The 21,906-nt window shown below is 47.1% G+C and overlaps 1 protein-coding gene across 3 annotated transcripts in view; it reads right to left on the bottom strand.

Annotated features, from left to right (window-relative positions):
* The window catches only part of RPAP2 (RNA polymerase II associated protein 2), a 1,184,138-nt gene that overhangs the window by 847,587 nt on the left and 314,645 nt on the right, over positions 1-21,906 (bottom strand). For all 3 annotated transcript variants that reach the window (XM_069641788.1, XM_069641789.1, XM_069641790.1), the window contains one exon: positions 8,131-8,219. In XM_069641788.1, coding sequence (XP_069497889.1) covers positions 8,131-8,219 — 89 coding nt within the window. The remainder of the gene's footprint in view (positions 1-8,130; positions 8,220-21,906) is intronic.

Below are 21,906 nucleotides of genomic sequence, written 5' to 3'. Positions count from 1 at the left end.
CCCACGGCAACATAAGAAGGATCCTGGATCTAATACATTTTTGAACTTGAGAAGAAGCTGGAATGGGCAGAATATCCTTTGAAGCCATAAGGCATTTGACAACATCGATTGGGGATACATCAGAGAAACCCTTCGAGCAATGAATTTAGGACTGGGATTCTCCAGATTAATCCTAGCAAATTTTAAAAATCCTTCTGCAGAATGTAGGATTCACAAGGAATTCAAATCTCAAGAGGAATTGCCAGGGATGTCCATTACCCCTGCTTCTGTTTGCATTATCAATGGGAATCCCTATAGACTAGGAGCACCTTATTGTTAAATTAAAAGTAGAATAAACTAGGTGGCGCTGTGGAGCAGCCCAAGATGGCTGCCTAGCCTTTCAGCTCCGTGCGGCCTCGGCATTCATCTGCTCCCATCTGCGGTTCCCGATATTGTGAAAGACTATCGGCTGGCCGAGCTGTTTCTGCCACTGCACTGGACATTTTGTGCGATTTTGGTCTCGATCGGCCCACCTGGGACCTGGCTGGCGGCCCTGTCGGATTTGGGCCTAGCACTCCACCCGGCCCCGGCGGTTGCCTAACATCCGGCCCTCCCGCCTGGCCTGCCTGACTCCTGGGTCCCCCTCCCTGCTCCCGCTGCCCGCCGCTCTGTGAAATCGCGGCGTGTGCCTGGAGGTCCTGCTGCGGACGCCGCCACACTGTGGATGCCACCTGCTGTGTCAGTGATCATCGCGACCCCCCCGGCGCCGACGACACAGAGGATCCCATCGTCCCGCTGCCACGGACCAGGTGAGCGGAGGCTGGAGCGGTGGGCGTCAAGACCTCTGCTCGCTGTCTGCGACACTACGGGCCTGTACTGTCATAAGGAAGCGACCCTCACCATACTGTTTGCCCACTTTTCCGCTGACAGTGTCGCCACATCTGCCTGCGCCCCCCTAAGAAAGATCCCGCTGGCACCCCCACCCAACCTGCACACATAGGGAGGCCGCGATCGCTCGCCATCACAGCCTTGCCCCTCCACTGCTGACTCTCTGCTATCCTCGGCGGTCCCCCACCTCTAACCCCCTACCACCACCGAAGAACACTGCGTTTGAGCCTGCCGTAGGAACAACTTGCGCATTATCGGGGTCCCCGAAAATGCCCTCAAGGGGCGGATGGAGGACGCAGTGGAGAAACTCCTCAAGGACCTACTGGACGACCCTGCTCTCTCTCCGTATTTCACGGTCGAGCGGGCTCACCAGGCCCTGGCTCTACGGCTCAGACCCGGCGACATACCCAGACCCATTATCGCCAAGATTCTCAACTACTGCGACAGAGATCTCATCCTCCGCCTGTCGTGGGAAAAGGGAGACCTGCGATTTGAAGCCCATACGGTCAGAATCTTCCCGGACATCTCGCTGGTGGTGCAGCAGGAAAGGCGCCAGTTCCTAAGCGTCAAAAAGCTGCTCAGGGAGCGCAACGTCCCCTACGCCATCCTGTTCCCGGCACGACTAAAGATTACCCATGATGGTAAGATCTTCTTCTTCACTGTCCCTGACGAAGCTGTAAAGTTCATTGAACTACATATACCTCTCCCCGGGCCGCGAGCCGACCACACGCCATAGACTACACAGCCTACGATGTTCTCAAAATGTCCATGGATCCATGACTTTTGATGTGTTGATGGCAACCCCACCGTGTCCACTCAATAACTGTGGCCTCTTGCCATGTGTTTGCCATGTGTATGCGGGCCACAGGCTAGCTCCTACACTGCTTCTTTGCCTTCTCCCTCACCTGGCCCCTGGAGCTATCCCTGTGCTCTGCTCTCTCTTGTGATGTCATATTGCCAGAGCGTCTTCTCTGGTCTCGGAGGCTGTCTATGATACCTGTTTTACCGCAACAATACACTCGGGACAGCATCTGCTGCCCCACATCAAGCCACAAACGCCAGGCGCACGGCACCAGCGCCCCCCGCTGCAGTTGCAATGTTTGCTTTCACTTTTATTTTGTTCTTCCTATTGACTGGCCCCTGTTGGGCTAGGATGTGGCCCTATCCACGTTGGATCTGGTCCTCCGACCTTTGGTTTCCGGTCGGAGCAGGCCCAAGGGGCTTCGGGTGTGTTTTGGGGTGGGAGATCTGCACTGCATGTTGGGGTTGGGCAGTGAGGGTGGGGGGTGGCGTAATTGGGGTTGTGTTAACAGTTAAAAACATGGCTGCGAGACGCATGACCTTAACTCAACACTACTGTGCACACGGCAGGTGCATGAGGGACAATCCTTACGAATACTACTACTGGGATGTTCCATAATATATTGCTATGGCTCTAAACATTGTCACATGGAATGTGCGTGGCCTAAGCAATTTCACTAAGGCCCGCAGGATAACTGCCTATGCCCAGCGACACGGCGCCAAAATCCTCTTTGCTCCAAGAGACCCACGCTCCCGGGCGCCTAGCAGCATGTCTCGCCCCCACGTGGTCCCTTAAACAGCAGGTGCAAGTGTTTGGGGGTGTGTATTGTGTGTGGGAGGGGACGTGGTGATGCGGTTTGCAGGGAGTGGGCGCAGGCCAGCAGGGAACATAGTTCCACTAATTTTTTTCGTACACTTCGACCACTGCTAGTGATTGATATACGCAATGTCAAATGTGGAATCTAATGCCGTCTGTTATTCTTGCTTGTATCTATATTTTCAATCTTGGCCTCAGCTCAAATAGAGGATGCCCAGTCCGGCGGCTGTGTCTTCCTATTCTTTCGAAACACAAGGGACCTCTCTCATGTGGGTAACCAGTTCTAAATGGGAAATCAAATAAAACCAACTCTATTAAAACTCATGGTACCTCTAAAATATGTTGGAAAGTGAAGATATAATATATAGAATAGCATACACAGTACAAGCACAATTTGGATATCTTTCCCTACTCCGGGATGCTGTTTCAAATGTAATGGTACCAATAATGTCTCCCAGAAACTATTATGATGGTTTCAACACTAGATTGCTCCTACGCTTCTGTTGTTTTAAAGAATTACACTCAGTGCATTTAGTCCATATATCCCTAAGCTTCTAAGTATTTATAATGCTCGTTGTTGTAGAATCCCTACGTATGAAATTACTTCTGTGGTCTCACCTAGCCTCTGCATCCACTCACTTTCGGTACCTTTCTCGACTGAGTATAAGCCTTTTCCAAAATGGCTGCTGTTTGTCACGTGCCATCATCACATTGCGCCGTGATGATGTCACATGTGTAAATCAGTTCGGAATGCATGGAGCATTGTACAATGTGTATAGTGTAGAAATCCACATGTGCTAGACACGGAAAATCATTTAATATCTTCTGTGGGTATCTGACAGCTACATCCATTTTATTGGTAATATTCCTTTGGACAAGCAGAAATCAAATCGATAGGCATCTGAAATAGATAACTGAGGGGTCACCTATCGTGACCTGAATTATGATAACTTTCAAGAAGCAAAAAAGTAGATCCATTGGCCTGTGTGTATATCACATTGCGATTAAATAAAGGGACAAAGTCTGTAGATGTTAAGTCTGGGATGTATGATATGGGATGACAGAAAAAACGCTATAATGGAAGCGTGATGTTTCCATTAATACCACACCTGGAGAAGTCAATATTCTGAATTTACATCTTGACAGATAGATTAACATCCAGGGACTTTGTCCCTTTATTTAATCGCGATGTGATATACACCATATTTTTTGACATACAGGCCAATGGATCTACTTTCTTACCTACAGAATGGCCTCTTGAAAGTTATGATACTTCTGGTCACGATAGGTGAAACCTGTTATCTACTTCAGATGCCTATCGATTTGAATTCCGCTTGTCTAAAGGCATATACCAATAAAATGGGTGAAGCTGTCAGATAGCCACCGAATATATTAAATGAATTTTCCTGTCTAGGCACATGGATTTCTACACTATACACATTGTACAAGGCTCTGTGCGTTCCGAACTGATTTACACACGTGATGACGTCACATGAGAAATAGCAGCCATTTTGCAAAAGGCCAACACTCAGTCGAGAAAGGCACCGCAAGCGAGTGGATGCAGAGGGCAGGTGAGACAACAGAAGTAGTGTCATACTTAGGGATTCTACAACAAAGAGCATTATATTTAGATGCTTAAGGATATTTGGACTAAACACACTAAATGTAATTCTTTAAACCAACAGGCACTAGGAGCAATCTGGTGTTGAACCCAACATAATAGTTTCTGGGAGCCATTATTGGTACCATTACATTCGAAACAGCATCCCGGAGTAGGGTAAACTAACCATATTGTACTTGTACTGTATATACTATTATATATATATTATATCTTCACTTTGAAACACATTTTAGGGGTACCAAAAGTTTTAACAGATTTGGTTTTATTTGATTTCCCATTTAGAACTGGTTACCCACATGAGAGAGGTCCTTTGTGTTTGGAAAGAATAGAAAGACACAGCCATCGGACTGGGCATCCTCTATTTGAGGTGAGGGCAAGATTGAACATAGATCCAGGCAAGAATAACAGACAGCATTAGATACAACATTTGACATTCTGTATCTCAATCACTGGGGATTGCTGGATTTGCAGATTCCATTGGAAGCCTCAGCATTGCTCTGAATATAATACACACAGCTTAGACTGTGTTCACCAGACTGACACCAGGTGAATATTATAGAAAAAATCATGATAGATATTGACTTCTTGATGTAAATAGAGTACATTTTTCTGTGGATTATTTCACTAAACAGATATATTCTCTCTTTTATTCAAAGTTATGGAAAGCATTGTGCAATTGGCACACGAAAATAATCGCTCTTGAAGAAGGGAAGGAATTTCCGGAAACGCGTAGGGCACGTGCTTTATGTATTGTGGATTTATGAATCTTTTGCTTTGTTAGAAATATAACAAAAAATATAATTTTGTACAAAAAAAACAATTTGGGGATTTTCATATGAAGAATTAAGACTGTTGATATATAAATTGTTGAAGAAAGTGATTACTGAAAAGAAGTTTTATGACCAAAACTAACTATTTAGATGCTCTTACATGTTGCATGTTGATTGTATTACATTAACAGCTTGGTGTGCAGGGGACGGGAGTGTTCCACACATCTGCGGACAACTGTTTGTTCGCAATTATCGATGGAGACACTGAATTAGAGGCTGACCTGACTAGATGGGAGTCCTTAGAAACTCTCTTGGTTGAGTCGTATCACGACAATACAAATTAACTTAGTACCTAGACTTTACGCTTTTCAGGCACTCCCAATCAAAATCCCTGATCAGGCTTTGTTGCCTTTTGTGATGATTCACGGGATCTGGGAATCCTAATGGACAATGAGTTAACTGTAAACCTCAAGTAAATGCCATAATCAAGAAATGCTTCTTCCATCTTCACACGTTCAAAAAGATTCTACCATTCCTCTCCTTCAAGCACAAAACACTGGCCACCAACTCCCTCATTATGTCCAGGACGGACTACTCCAACAGTGTATACCTCGGAATGCCGGACTACTAACTAAGGAAACTGCAACGAATACAGAATGCAGCTGCCAGAGTTAACCTCAAACTCTCACGAAGAGACTACATCACACAAGCGCTAAGGATGCTACATTGGCTTCCAGTCAAAAAATGAATCGCCTTCAAAACATTGTGCATAACACACAGAGCAATTCATGACCAAGGAGCGGAATTCATACAAAAGACAATCACCATCTACAAGCCAACTAGAACACTTGAATCCAGCAACGACATTTGCTTAGAACCTAAAACCATACACAAGGAAAAAACTTGGTGATCAGCATTCTCTTGCATAGCCATAAAACATTGGAACTCTCTCCCAGAGAAATACGAACTATGAAGGACCATCTAAAATTAAAAAAATGTCTTAAAAACCTGCCTCTTCAGCTCCGAACGGGATGAAAATGACTGAACAACACCCACGCACCATGAAACAAACTCACAACAGAAAAGGAGTGGGAAGTAGGCCAGATGGGAGTGGCATCTGACGGGGAAAAGTGGTTTCAGACCTGAAGTTTACCCATCCTGATAGAAGGCCTACGGTGGAAAAGGGGAAGGGAGATGTGTCCCACTCAATCGGACCACCAAGGGTGCGAAACTCACACAAAGTAATACGGCTGGTCGCAGAAACCAGGCATCCAACAGGGCACAGGGAACACATTACTTCTGGAGGAAATCGTGGGGGTGGTAATTTCTACACTTCAGAATGAAAGACATGGAAAGGGATATGGATCGCATTTAGTAAGAACAGTGGAGGTAGGAAATGTACTGCCACTAACTAACCGTACTTAAAACTCTTCTTCTGCACACACCTCTGAACTCAACACAACCATACCTCTACAGGACCATAAACCGCACATACTTCACCACAGCAGAACAACAAAACAAACCTCACATAATCTCACCCAATACCACATGACGGCCACCAACCGAAAAACGCACCTACGCTCAGTGACCGCTGTATCCGAACTGAAGCTGCCAACTGCACATCAAAGCTCTCTTGCTCTTTTTCCTCACTCGGTCCTACTCACATACCCGGCCACCCCATTGCATTACAGATCCGCAAGGGCACCAAGAGACCACACAGGTGGCAACAATGTGCGGTATAAGAACCTTTAACGTAACATAACTAAATTAGTAGCAAACAGGAAGAGACAGAATCCTCTTAAAAAGACTAGTCTTCTTCCTTCTGTAAACAAACAAACATCCCAAACCCACAAAGCTCAGAATGACTTGTGCGATAGCTTGGTAAATGCTCAAAATGGATGATAAAGATGTGTTTGCCAAGCAAGTTGTCAACATTTGTCAACTTTAATGTAGCATCATTAACCTGCGCCAGCGTCATAAACAGTTGCTTATTGATAAGAGCAAACGCCTTACATGTTCTGAAAAGATCACCCTCAAATAGTAAAACGTTTTCACCCTCTCGAGTAAGGTGCACTCAGGCTTTTTTTAGCCTGACAACTAAAAAGGTTAGATTTGCAGGGTAAATTCGTAAATGATGATCTTGCATACACTTCTCATATCGTTCAATAAGATGTTGAAGGGCGCTAGGGATGCTCGCTAATAACACAGTGTCGTCTGCGTAGCTGAGGAGGGGCAGTGGTGCCCCCATCCACAGATGAGACCTTCTCCACCAACCTTTCTTAAGAGAGTTGGTGTAGAGGTTAAAGAGGTGGGGTGCCAGTACACACCCTAGGCAAACTCTTCCAACCACTGGGAGTTTATCAGTACTGTCCCCACCTACACCAAACCACACTCCAGCTTTCGTGTTGGAGTGGAGTAGTTGAATCATATTCAGGAGGTGGCGGGGAACCCTTAGCTTCCGCAGGAAGCTGAGGTAAGGGCGATGAAAGCCACGTAAATTGGACTCTGAGTAACAGTATTTAGCTATAAGAGGCCAATTCACAGAAGGCCAATTTGGTAACTGATGTAAAACATTATATTTCTAATAGCGATCCATCTCTAAAGGCATGTATTAGGCCTGTAGCAGCTGAGGCATTCCTAAGGTTAAAATCAGCAGCGCTGAAAGATTGCAACAGAGTTATCTCTGCTTAATTGAATCTGGCGCTGCTGAACTAATGAATTGTAATGGAACACTGCTACGTTAACTGGCCATATAGCCAGCAATGGAATGTCATGGTACAGATACCGTCCGTTTGATGGCAATATTGGCCAACGGTTTGACTATCACATTTTTCAAACAATACCTGGCATATGCTGGCAACATCTAACATATGATGCGAGTACCAACTATTCCATGGCAGTACTGGCAAATAAAGGCATTCAATGGGCATATCATGGCAATCACTAGCCAATGGTGCGAGTACATGGGTTTATAATTCCAATTACTGATACATCACCATACATTTCTTACAATCCTAATACCGTAACATAATATAACATCAGCCAAAAATGTTGGTTGTGCCAATGCGTGTTCTTTTCAATGAGCATTATGAAAACACTTAAGTCTAAAGAGCCATTCAACAAAATCAAATATAAATTGCAGCTTGATATTTGCAAACGCAGCAGAACCAGCTCCATTATGCATGTTTGGCAAAGCTGCAAGCGGTGCAGGATTTAAAGCAGTAAAGAGAATGGAGAACATTCTATTCCATTACCTTTCATCATCTCGCAACCATACCGGATTCTTGGGAATTTGTGCTTCAAAATATTTGGATGCTCTGTAACAGAAATCACTGCAGAAACACTGCAAAATGCAAGGATAAAATCACATTTAGATAACATACGCAATCAAACATTTCATGTGTTTTGATTGTGTGCTCTAGCAAGTGAATTGTATTGAAAACCGTCTCCATTGAAATCTACATCGATCCAGTTTTCACAAGAACAAACCATGAACACGCCTATCAGACACACACATTGAGCATCTAATACATTCAGGAAATATGATTTTTATAAACAGTAAACCATACACTTAGTTAACGCCAACTTCTTGGCACGCCCTCCGGACAGTGTCTTGGGTAAGTGGGATGTACACAATTCATAGCGCTTCTGTGCATTAGATGGCCCTAAAATGGCGACATAAATGAACGGCTCCTAAGAGGACCCCAGTATGCACCAGAAACCTAGAAAGGCAGTACGCACTGGGTGCTACAGGATATGCTCCACATTTTGGAAACCTGTCAATGTCCCCTGATTTTGCATTTCCCACCTGGCTGCACATTCAGGAATGACAGGACATTCAGGCTTGTTGGTTGACAACACTTGTAGACCAGAGATATGATTTTGAAACCAATCCATCTTCAAAAACTCACATTACTAGACAATGGAAGGATTTCATCATTGCAGATACAGTTACTCTGTAGGCGTGTACGGGCTGTGTGTTTGGTGACCAGCAGTACTAGCACGTCTTTCTGCTTTTGCATCTTGTGGACACCTGTAGAATCTTTCCTTGCTGTTGCTACGAGGAGGCGGACCATCTTTGTTAAAACCTTGCACGCGCGCAGAACGCGAGCAGTGTGCGGGCTGTGTGTTTGTGGCTGGAGTCAGGAGGCAGGCACCCGGCTTCCGCGTCACGGAATAGGTTGCTGCATCCCCCACAGCCAGCCAAAACAGGCTTAAAGCAACAACCCCTACACGACAATGAGTGGATTGTATTATACATTTGCCACTGATTATGATTTACGAGCTTCGGAGTGGGGGTTAACTGCTGCCCTCCCTCACCTCAATTTCAGATGCAGACATGTTGATGGCTGCTCTTCTACCCCTCCCACTACCACCAGTGGGGTCGGAGGCAGTACCAGCTCAGGCGGCACCATTTCCGCTGGCAGCACCTACGGTCGCACCAGATAAGAAGAAAGGGAAAAGATAAAAAAACAAAAAAGTGGGCTCGAAATTAATATCGTCGGTGACAGACATTTCCTCACTCAATTAATTTATTGACAATTACCTCAAACCCCTCCTTAGCGACCAAACTCGCTAAATGTGCTAATAGAGTCTTGAATTGAGATTCTGCGCAACAGCAACTAACATTTGCCGCCCCCGAGCAGGTGGGCATATTAGCTGCTGTAAAAATAAGTTCTTAAAACGCTCAGACTAACTACCTGCTAGCTGCAACATGGAGTACTTGTAGGGACAAATTAACCGTGTGCCATCAGGAATGTGGCACTCAGGAGCAACAAAGTGTCGCACTGATCTGCACGGCACTGGAAATCATTAAACTACCGGACGCGGCTCTGGTCAATCCAGTCTCGCGTCCTATGGTCAGTAAGCTACTGCAACATCAGGAAACCGCAATGAATCATGTAGCGTCAGATCTGACTAAATTGCCAGAAGGGGTCTGTCGAAACAGAACAAGTAGCAACATCAGCCATCAGGAGGCTTCGATGGCAGATACACCCCCAGATTTGGGGAACCTTCGGGACTGTTCTGCATTTAGTGCTCAGAATGGGCAGACTTCAGGCACAGATTTATTTGCCTCGTCTCCAGCTCCATCCCCCAATGCTCTTCCCCCAAGGAGACTCTCAGCAGTGTTGAGGAGACTGGATGGGGGCTTACAGGCTGAAGGTGTTGATTTATGCACTGAAATTAAGCAGGTTCTTTGTATACTGGTCTCATTATATGAGGGTCTGCACTGTGAGACTAAGCACAATACAGCCCTATTGGAATCCTTGCTCTTTAAATTTGATAATGACCAAGTGCATTCTGCAGGTCGGCAATTTCTTGTGGCCCATAAACCATCAGCACTTTGAGGGAGCCTGGGAACCAGAATGCAGGTGAATGAAGCAGGCCCTATCTCAGAGTCTACCATCCACAATACTGATCCCAGGTGATCCGCGAAGGAGGGCCTACACGATCCACTGAACCACAAAGCGTATCTGGGTGTCATCTACGCAGATGACACCCAGATACTCCTCACTATCTCTGGTAATTACCAAGAAGACTCCGCCCGGATCAACAAAATATTCTCCATCATTCAGGCATGGATGGCCTCCCATGGTCTCTGCCTGAATGATGAGAAGACAGAGCTCCTAATCGTCGGCTCCCCCAACACTCTGACTAAACTAGACCCTAGCTATAACAACATCACCATCGATGGTCATTCCATTCCCATAGCCAAAAGCGTAAAAACCCTTGGCTTCTATCTAGATGCCAACACCAACCTCAGCAAACACACCAATATGACCGCCTCAGCCGCTGCCTATACCGGCAAACTCATTAGGGCCAGCAGACCCTTCATATCACCCAACAGCTGCCTCACCCTTGCCAGGGCCCTAATACAATCCAAACTGGATTACTGTAACAGCCTGTACCTTGGCGCTAATCAATCCGTACTCAATAAATTGCAGGTAATACAAAATAACGACTTACGCGCAGCCCTCAACATTCCCAGACAAGAGCATATCTCTGCCACTAGGAAAGCCTGCAAATGGCTCTCCATACGCCAAAAAATTATCTAGCCAATAAACTCACCCTGAAACCTGCCTCCAGATTCACCAGATCCTCCAACTCTCTCTGCCTACTAGTGCCCAGGTTCCACCTAAAAAGAGCGGGGGGGGTAAGCTTCACAGTGCTTGCCCCCCAACTCTGGAACTCCCTACCGCTTAACATCAAAACTGTCGAATCCTTCCAGATCTTTAGGAAGCAGGTCATCAGCTGGCTGCTAAACAAAGAATGACACCACTAACTCTAGACCCGTGCGAATACTGGTTTAGACACTGTATTTATTCTGAAAATTGTATATTGTACGCACTGCATATGCTCTGTTTATTGACCACTGTATATATATGTATATATTATAACCTGTACGAAGTATGCAACACAGATACTTCTCAACTCTGTAACCAAATTCTTAAGCGCCCTTCTACCTCTGGGTTTGGAGCGCCATACAAATAAATAAAACAAACAAACAAACAAACTGACTGTCTCCCAAGGTGGCACGCTCTCAGAGGCAATTCAACGGGACAAAAGGGCAGCTATGGAAGCTCCTCCCCACTGTGAAGTGATGGACGCATCTATTCAAGAGATTTTGGATGAGGCCTCCATAGAAGAGATCTTGGCTATAGCTTCATCGAACTCGAAGGGTCACCTGGGAGTGCATCGGGTACCTGCGAAGAAAAAACTGCCCAAGGAAGCTGCGCAAAAGAAATTGAAAAGTATGTCTAAAAACAAATTGAGGAATGTGTGAGCTAGAGGCTTCATAAATACCTTATTTGCACAGCAGGCAGTAAAAACTGCTTTATCACAACAGGTCAATGGAGGTACGAGTTTGGTTGCTCCGGAGGAGATTAGGGGAGTGGTCCTTACTAAGCTTTCCCTGAGTGATCAACAAAGTGGGAGGGCGGCCCAGAGCCAGTTTGACTCAGATGTGATGTTTGTTTTTGTACCTCCGCCTGCCCCAATAAATGCTTCTTCACTGCCAAAACTCGGTGATTTACCGGCTCACCTACATCCACCAATCAGTGGTGGGCCTGCCGAGAGATTTTTTCCTGATCTTCAGGCCAGCTAAAAGCGCTCATGCATCAGCTTGGCCCCTCAGCGCCTCCCTATTGGACCGATCAATCTCTCCTTGGCCACGGGAGCTCATTCAACGTGGCCTCAAGATGAACCACTGACAGTCCTTTTGGAAAGTGTCATACCAGAAACCCATCAAACAACTCTGAATCGACTAACTCTTTTGGCCTTATTGCAGGGTATTCCTGCCTTGGGAGGCATCAAGTCCAATGACATTGCCAGGATTCTCTTTTCAGCCATCTTTAGACTGGATCAGGAAATGGTGTTCTTCCAGTCAAAATTGGTTATGGACACTGTGCTAAAAGAAAGGGACAGCCTTAGATGCCTATTATATGAAATGGTCAAATGTGTTCTGAAGCCACCACCTGGTCAGGAAGGCCTGACGGCCTTCTAAAACGGGGAAGAGCAAACTCCCCATTGACTTTATGTTTTCTGATCGGGTGGGGATGGAAAGATGTGTGTATTTTGAGGTGATACCTATGGATGCTAGTGATCACTCACTTTTAGTTGCCCATTTCTCTCTAGACTCCTCTGAGCAATTGGCCCAGGCAGATATAATGTTGCATCTAATTCTGCACTGGACTCCATTCCTACTTAATAGAGCTAATAAGGTTTTTTTGGCAAGGCTGGCAAATATGTCAACATATGACAGGAAGGCAGCCCTCTCAGTTGACAACTTTGAGCCCTTTATCTCTAGTATAATAGGGGTTTCATCTAAAGGGAATCGGGGAAACCGGTTGTATAGGCACTCCCATCCTCGTGTATATGATGTTGATCTGGTTATAAGAAGGAAGAAAGTCAGGAAAACTATAAGACACATTAACAAGCACGCCCGCCTTATGTTTTGCTTCAAGCCCGAAATTATTAGACGGATTCAACAGGGACACAAGAATTGGCTGCGCTCTACGAGGGTGGCGCGCCTCCAGAGATACACCGAGTCCATGTTGTCAGTGTTGGTCCGCAAGGACTCAGGTGCCTTCTGGTCACTCATTAAATCTAGAGGAAATGGGCCGGTAGGAACTTTGGTTAATGCCCTTGGGTAAGCTAAGTGGGTTAAACACTTTGAACTTCTCTATGCATCTCCCTGTCTAGGCCTAATGCAAGCGGGAGCAGTGCTTTGCGAAGGAGATGGGCCTTTTGCTTGACCTTTCAGAGTTTAATCTGAGTGGTGTAATAACCAGATGTAGTAACTCTAATGCGCCCGGTCCCAATGGCCTTTCAAATATCCTCTTTAAAACAAACCCTCCACTGTGGGTGAAAATATTACACCATTTCTTTACAGATATTGCACGAAACCTGCAATTCCCCCCTACCTCACATCAACGCTCACATCATTCCCATTTACAAACAAGGGGATAGAGATAACCCAGTGAACTATAGGGGCCCATTGCCATCCTTGATGCCGATTCTAAAATCTTCTCCAGCTTATTGCTGGAGCACTTGGAGGCATCGCCACCAGTAACCATCTATTGGCAAAATGGCAGACAGGCTTCAGGAAGGGGATGGGGACACTCTTAAATGATATGCTGGTCAAATGCATACAGGGTACCGCATGGGCAAGAGGATCCCGTCCGGTCTATTTGGCCACAATAGATCTCGCCGCGACCTTTGACACAGTGGACCGAGCTCATCTTTGGAGCAAGTTACAAACATGGGGAATTCCTTCAGGAATCCTAAGACTACTTATTGGGCTTCACAAAGAATCATCCATACAAGTTTGCCTTAACCAACAAGGCAACTTATCTCGCCCTATAAGAACATTTAGAGAAGTTAGACAGGGGTGCATTTTGGCCCCCTGCCTTTATAACCTATATATGGCAGATATAGGCCCCCATTTACAAGTGGCTGCCCTGGCTTCGCCTATGATCGCACAAAATAAGGTGGTGTGGAATGGGTATGTCGATGACTTTCTCATCTTTGATACTACTTCTGTTGGTCTGCAGAGGGTTTTGAATGCTTTTAGCAGATTTGTGTGTTGGAATGCCTTGAAGGTCAACCCTGCTAAGACCAAAATAATGGAATTCTCTAATAGGGGTAGGTCTGTTCCTTATAAATGGCACACGCAAGACACACCAGTGGAGAGGAGTGACTTATCTACTTGGGCTTCCACATTTCAGCTAAATCATCACTTATTTCCATCCGTGCATGGCTACACTCCAAAGCGGTAAAACTTGCAACACAATTGCAACAAGTGATGCCAAATTCGTCAGGTTTTGTCTTTTGCCTGGTATGCGATATTACAGAGGTAAGATTATCCCAAAATTAATATATGGGATTGAGATTTACAAAGCTGTTTTGGTTGAATACCTGCCGACTTTGGAAGCCCTCATTTGGCAAAAAGTGCTGCGCCTCCCTTCGTCTGTCCCCCACTCAAGCATCAGTTATGAATTAGGACTCATCTCCCTGAAGGCAAGAGCATGGTGGCAATATATGTCATTTTTTAGGAAAAGACTTGATCCGACCCCTGATTCACTCTGGGAGATGTTTAGTGAGGCATCTGTTGGGAGGAGCCCAGTTGCCTTGGTTGAATTAAAAGAGTTTTCCCATCTGTCATTCATTGCTGAGGTTGGCTGTTCAGAGAAAGATCTGATTGACAACCCAGACAGGAAAAACATTCTATGACAAGACAGGAGGCTCGCATTATGCTTTTCTTTCTTTAATACTGCCATAATAGCATTTAAAAAACATGACTTTTTAAACTTTAGCATTTGTGCTTTTCTGTCACAACAAAGAAATAGCCAAACTGAGGTTTTAAAAGTCCAACTATAGTGTCCATTTCTTCAAGATGACCATAAAACTAAAACTCCCATGAAACCTATGGGGTGTTGTAGTCCTGACCCTAACTCCTGCTCCAATCAGCTCATAGGTCAGTCTATAAGAACCTTGCTCCCCAGGTCCTTTCCTCTTTCTTTTTTGCTGCGAAAGATAAGTACCTCATGTTATCTCTCTTTAGAATAATTGTGTGCGTATGTTCATAATCCCCAGCGCAGCGTATATAGAACGCTTATATATATGAGTGTGTCCTTCATTGACATTAGAGCGTATATATAATGTAATATTTACAATTGAAGGAAATATAGAAGTAATCTGCGTCGCTCTGACGTTCCGAATATTATCCCACTCGTCGTCGTTCTGCGGCGTTGCATTGTTCAGGTTCCGAGGAGGCGGGGCCGGCGCCGCGTGCGAACGCGCTCGCCTCAGGCACCCGACCCTGCTCCTCGAGTGACGAAACCGCCCCGACGAATAAGTCGGGCGGTAGGACCCAGGGGAAGCGGGAGGAAGAACAGTCTCCCGGAATTCCCTCTGGGCCTTTGCTCGCTTGCGCGCAAGTGATTTCATTGCGTTCGCAGCGAGCAGTGAGGAAACAACGACCCAACACCGGCTATTAAAAAAACTAAAAAAAACTCATATTTCACCGGAGCGCTATTTAGGGGACAGCTATAGCAAGAAGTTCTGATACTTCTTTTTATGCTTTGTTGAAGCAGCTCTGCACAACCCCGCAATACACATATCTCTGTGGAACAGGGGCCAAGCTGCATTTGTTCCCTGCTGACAGCCCAGAAGTTGGTATTACCAACACTAGAGATGGCACAATCCAACAGCCCCGGTGCTCCACCTTCCACCTCTCCAGAGTGGTCTGAGGAAGAGTGGGGAGAGAGCCCGTACCAACAGGACGCTGATCTCTCACAGAGTTTTAAGATGGTATTGGGGGATTCATTATCAAAAGCGGTATCGCAAGGTGTGCAGCCTATTGCGCAGAGGCTTGAAGTACTAGAAGCCATGATTCAAGAACAGCAAGCTCAGCTTGCCAATAAGAGGAAAGCAGAAGAATCAGTTGATCAGCTGTCAGCCAGACATCCCTCTGAAGGGATTGAACATAAGGGGCGGAAAGCAGCTCGGAAAACTAAACATATTTTGACCCCCGCGAGCAATCTTGATAGGGAGGATGCGAATCCCCAAAGACCAGACGACCCTGTCGCTAGGCTGAAAAGAGCCTTCCTGGAAAAGGAAAAGCAAAGCCAGGACAGACCCCCTACCCCAGGGGTGAACAATCCAGGGGACAATGATGAAGGCTATATGCCTGATGACGAAGGTGGAGACGACGTTGACTCCGCGCAACATGCAGAGGAGGATATTGATCCACAAGAGATAGACAGTACCACCGATATGTTTGACCCAGAAGCGATCAGACACCCAAAATCTTCAGATTGGGTCCCGTCGCCCAGAGTAGCAGCCTATATGGCGCAGCATATTAGGAAACCTCTGGACAGGGAGGTAAGGTCTAGGATGCAGTCAGAATGCCCTTGACCAGAGTTGCCATTCAAACTGGCGGAGACACCGGAGCTTGAATCCAAGATGGTCACTTTCGTGACGAAAACAGCGCGAGATATCCGAAAAGGAATCGACCGGGCCTGGCGAGGATGCCAAGATAAGCTTCTTGACATTGCAGGCCCCTTAGCAAAAATAATGGACCTGGCGGAAAAAGCCAAGGACACGGGAACACCAGTAGACGCTTCGGCTCTGGCTAACTGGGCGCAAAGGGCTGTCTGTCTCATGGGCAATGCTAACTGCGCTATGTCCTCAGAACGTAGGAGAGGCGTTCTTCTGAACATAGATAATAAACTAAGTGACTTGGCTTTGTATGAGGCTGGTGAAGGAGAAAGAGGTCTATTGTTTGGCGAAGCCTTTGCGAAGGAAATGTTGCAATTTGTAGGCACGTATTCAGCGCTGGAAAGGGCGCAAAGCGCAATCAAGAAGATCTTCCCTGGATGAGTTTTTTCCGGGACCGGACGTTACAGGGGTCGTACGTCCGGTCGCTTCAATTATTCCCGTAGACCCCAAGGGCCGCGCGCCCAATACTGGGAAGGGAAGCAACAGGACACCTTCTTCCCGTCCAAAGCCAGGTTCCCCAGAGGTCGTAGAGGAAGAGGCTCCCACAGACAACCCAATGCCTCAGGAGGTGAGTGTAATAAGCGTGAAAGTAGGAGGGAGAACCTTTCAATTTCTGAGCGCATGGCAGGCGTTATCGCGCGATGCATGGGTATTACAGGCAGTAGCGGGATTACAGCTAGAATTCATACAGGATCCCATACAGAGCTCAGAACCCCGTCCCATCCAGGTGTCCCGGGGAGAAGAAGAGTTGTTAAACAGAGAGTTGCTCATCCTAGTAGACAAGAATGCAATAGAGAAAGATACGCAGGGAGGACCAGGATTCCTCAGCAATATGTTTCTTGTTCACCGAGGGGACAAAACACATCCGGTGATAAATTTAAAAAGTTTGAACGAATGGGTTGTTTACAACCATTTCAAGATGGAGGGCATCCATTTACTTCGAGACCTCCTCCGAACAGGAGACTGGTTAGCGAGATTAGATCTCAAAGACGCTTACCTCATGATTCCGATAGCCCAGAAGCATCAGAGATATCTACGGTTCCGCTGGTGCGGAGAAATCTGGTGGTTCACATGTCTCCCGTTCGGCCTAGCATCAGCGCCTTGGGCCTTCACCAAAATCATGAGGCCCGTAGCAGCAGCTATTCGGGAAAGAGGAATTCGCATTATCGTCTACCTGGACGACATTCTAGTCCTAGGGACAGACAAAACCTCGCTATCCAAGAACGTGCAATGGATATTCACGCTCTTGTCATCTCTGGGCTTCTTAGTGAACTTGGACAAATCCCAGCTGGTACCTGTGCAAAATATAGAGTTCCTAGGGTTCAACATAGACGCAATCAAAGCTACTCTCGAGCTTCCACACCACAAAGTAAGAGAGATAAAGAAAGAGATCAGAGTACTGATAGCAAAGTAGATGATCGCTCTTCGAGCTCTGGCGAGAGTAGTAGGCCTCCTAGCAGCCTCGATTCAAGCAATTTTTCCAGCCCCACTACATTATCGAGCATTACAGAGGCTCAAAATAAAGCATCTACAGGGAGGACTCGGTTATCACCAGCTGATAACCCTGGATCAGGAAGCGCTTTCGGAGCTTCAGTGGTGGCTTCTCAACATGGAAGCCTGGAATGGCAGAGCAATTTTCGGAGACATTACAAACATCATTATAGAATCAGACGCAAGCAGATCCAGATGGGGGGCGAGATGCGAAAACGTAGAGACAGGAGGAAAATGGTCAGAACAAGAGTTACAACTACACATAAACTGTCTCGAACTACTAGCGGGATCGTTCGCAGTACGTGCCTTTACGAAGGACAAAGTGCAATGCTGTGTGCTGCTGAAGATGGACAACATCTCAGCAGTGCGTTACATAAACAAACTGGGAGGCACGATCTCCCGGATGCTAGCAGAGTTAGCAAAAGATTTCTGGCATTATTGCCTGCAGAATCAGATAACAGTTTGTAGAAATCAAGACCCGGACCAGGTTTGGGTTGCTGAAATTATACTTTATTCATGTGATTTTTAAACTAATGAAAATATAGTCCATGAACTCCTTGAGAGTTACTCCACTCTTAGGCAGTCTTCCAGGTACAGGATTTAAGCCCTCCTAAGTCTCCTTGTTGTCCGGATAGGCCCACCAGTTGTTCCTTCTCTCCTCGTCCTCTTTGTATGACTAGGAAAATCAACAACAACCGCTGGATTAGTTCCCGGGCTTTTATATGATGTGAGTGACTTGCTTCCCCCCCAATGGAAAGCTTCCCTGTCAATCAGACTTCTCATTGGCTGGTATTGCCATGTCCCGCCTCCATTAAAGGCTGCCGTGGTTTCCCAGAGTGGCTGATTCTGCTGCCTGCCAGAAGAGTCCCGCTCCCAGGCAACTCCATCCCGTGAGTCCCTCCCCCCTTTTGAAGTCTCTCCCTCTCGCCATGTGTGTTTGTTTCTGTGGCCGTTCCAGAGCGGATCGCCCCGCCGAGCAAGCCGTCTCTCCCTTCTCTCCCTTCCTGGTGGGGAGAGACGCTCAGCGGGCCGTGTGGGCCGGCTCTCCGTGACTGCCCGTGTTTCCCGCAGGTTCGCCGTCACCAACCCGTCTCTCGGGCTGCAAGCCGCGGCGTTACCCTTGGCGGGTTCAGGTAAGGCTGGGCGGGAGGGGGCCGCTCCTTTCCTGTCGCGGCCCGTTGCCGCGATCCTGTAGAGTCCCGGGGAGAACGGGTGGGACGGGGCTGCGTTTTCTGTCTCGCGGCCCATTGCCGCGATCCCGCGGAGTCCCGCTACCCCTCCCGGCACCCCCTCCACTCCGGGCCCCTTCTCACATCTCCCCATCACAAACCCTGGCCGATCGGGCAAGGGAGGATTCCGGGACAGATAGTCAGCCACCAGCTGGAAACCCGCAGGTCTGTGTAAGGTAAGGAAATCGAACGGTTGAAGAGACAGGAACCATCTGAGTACCCGCTGGTTGGTATCTTTATGTCTTGCGAGCCACTGTAAGGGGGCATGGTCGGTATACAACGTAAAGCAGCGACCCAAGAGATAATACCTGAGGGCCTCTACCGCCCATTTGATGGCCAAACACTCCTTCTCAATAGTGGAATAGGCCTCCTCGTGAGGTACGAGCTTCCTGCTCACGAAACACACGGGTTGAAGTTTGCCCCCTTGTTCCTGTGAAAGAACTGCTCCCAGCCCCTGATTCGACGCGTCCGTCTGAAGAAAAAATTGTCTATGGAAGTCGGGGCACCGAAGTATTGGATTTGAGGTGATCCTCTGCTTTAGGACATCGATGGCTTCCAAAGCAGCGGTGTTCTTGGTCAAATCGGGAGACCCTTTGTTCCTTAAAGCGTCAGTTAGTGGAGCTGCCACCGAGGAGAAATCTGGGATAAATCTACGGTAGTAGCCTATGAAACCCAAAAAGGCACGGATCTGTTTCTTCGTGGATGGAGTAGGAATCTCGTGGATGGCCTGGATTTTCGAGAATTGCGGTCGTATCGTGCCTCCGCCTACCAAGTGTCCCAGATATTTCGTCTCGTGTGCCCCTATCACTGTTTTCTTCGGATTAATGTGTAGGCCTGCCTTAAACAACTCAGACACCACCTGTTCCAAGTGGCATACATGTTCTGTCCAGGTCGTGCTATACACGACGATGTCGTCTAAGTAAGCCGCAGCATAACTCTCATGGGGACGTAGTATGACATCCATCAGTCTATGGAAGGTGGCTGGTGCACCGTGTAGCCCGAATGGCAAAACCTTGAATTGGTATAGACCTTGGGGAGTGGTAAAGGCAGTCTTTTCCCGGTCCGTGGATTTCAAGGGAATCTGCCAATAACCATTAGTTAGGTCAAGCGTGCTTAGGAAGTTGGCGGATCCTAGCCTTTCCAACAGCTCGTCCATTCGTGGCATAGGATATGCTTCATAATTGGAGATCGTATTTAATTGTCGGTAGTCCATACAAAATCTAATAGTACCATCGGGCTTTGGTACCAACACTATCGGGGATGACCATGGGCTGGTTGAGGGTTCAATTATGTCCATACGGAGCATCTCTTCTACTTCGTTTCGGATAGCCATCCTTCGTGCTTCTGTAATACGATAGGGTCTTAGTCTAACAATCTGTCCGGGATCGGTTTTGATCTCGTGTTCGATTAAATTGGTCCTCCCTGGTAAGGCCGAGAACGCTTCTCCAAAGGGAGACAGTCTGGTCAAAAGTTCTGACCTCATGGAAGGAGTCAAGATGGTTCCCCATTGCGCGTCTTCTAGCTTGCCCTGTTCATGATTCACGTTTTGTTCTGAGGTATCCTCACCGGCATCCATTGTGGCTACCAATACAGGCGCGTTCCATGCTTTTAGCAGGTTCACATGGTATACCTTGTCTGGTGTGGCACGATCGGGTTGGTGGATCCGATACGTCACAGGGCTGAGTACCTCCTTAACTTCATAAGGACCTCTCCATCTGGCCAATAGCTTGTTAGTACTGGTGGGTAGTAGGATTAGTACTTGGTCTCCCATTCGGAAAGTTCTCATCCGACTTCCTTTGTTATAGTTTTTCTCCTGGTTTGTCTGTGCGTGTCCCAGATTCGTCTCGGCCATCGAGCGGAGTGCTGTCAAATGTTCCTTCAACTCTTCGGTGTACTCTGTTAAAGAGATCTCATCGGAAGTCTCCCATTCCTCTTTTACAAGGTCCAAGATGGTTCGGGGTTGTCTTCCGAAAAGGAGCTCGAATGGAGAAAAACCGGTAGACGACTGTGGGGTGTCGCGTAATACCATCAAGACCAAGGGCAATATGCGGTCCCAGTTCTTCCCATCGGACCCGGTCACTCTCCGTATCATTTTCTTGATCGTTTTGTTGTACCTTTCGACAAGGCCATCGGTCTGGGGATGGTATACCGAGGTGCGTAACTGATGTATCTGCAGTCTTTCGCATACCTGCCGAAGTAAGGTGGACATAAAATTGGTCCCTTGGTCTGTGATAACTTCCGAGGGTAAGCCCACTCTTGCGAAGAAGGGAATGAGCTGGTCGCATAGTTGTCGGGCTGATGTTCCCTTCAAGGGAAAAGCCTCTGGATACCGCGTAGCATAGTCAACAATGACTAGTAGATACTTGTATCCACGGGATGCAGGTTCTATTGGTCCAACGATGTCCATGCCTATCCGCTGGAAAGGAACGTTAATAAGGGGCATTTTCTGCAAAGGGGCTTTTGCTGGTAAGACGCCACTTGTTAGTTGGCAAGTGGGACACGCTTTACAGAACTGGGATACTTCACCGTATATGCCTGGCCAGTAGAACCGTCTCAGTATGTTCTGCTGCGTTTTCAGGGAGGCCATATGTCTGCCGCAGGGGTGGTTGTGTGCCAGTTGCATTATGACCATTCTATGGGGTTTTGGTAATATCAATTGTTCCTTTACAGTCCCATCGTCCGCCTTATATTTTCTGTACAATAGTCCATGACGGAACAGGAAGCCAGGTCCTTTTGTTACGTCTGGATCTTTCTCATTGGCCGCTCTCTCACGGGCTACCCGAAGGGTGGGATCAGTTAGGGTTTCCC

This window comes from Ambystoma mexicanum, chromosome 1q, assembly GCF_040938575.1.
Source record: "Ambystoma mexicanum isolate Mex_15411 chromosome 1q, UKY_AmexF1_1, whole genome shotgun sequence".
NCBI lineage: Eukaryota > Metazoa > Chordata > Amphibia > Caudata > Ambystomatidae > Ambystoma > Ambystoma mexicanum.
Note: the sequence above shows the minus strand (reverse complement) of the source record. Positions and strands in the feature narration are given on the sequence as shown.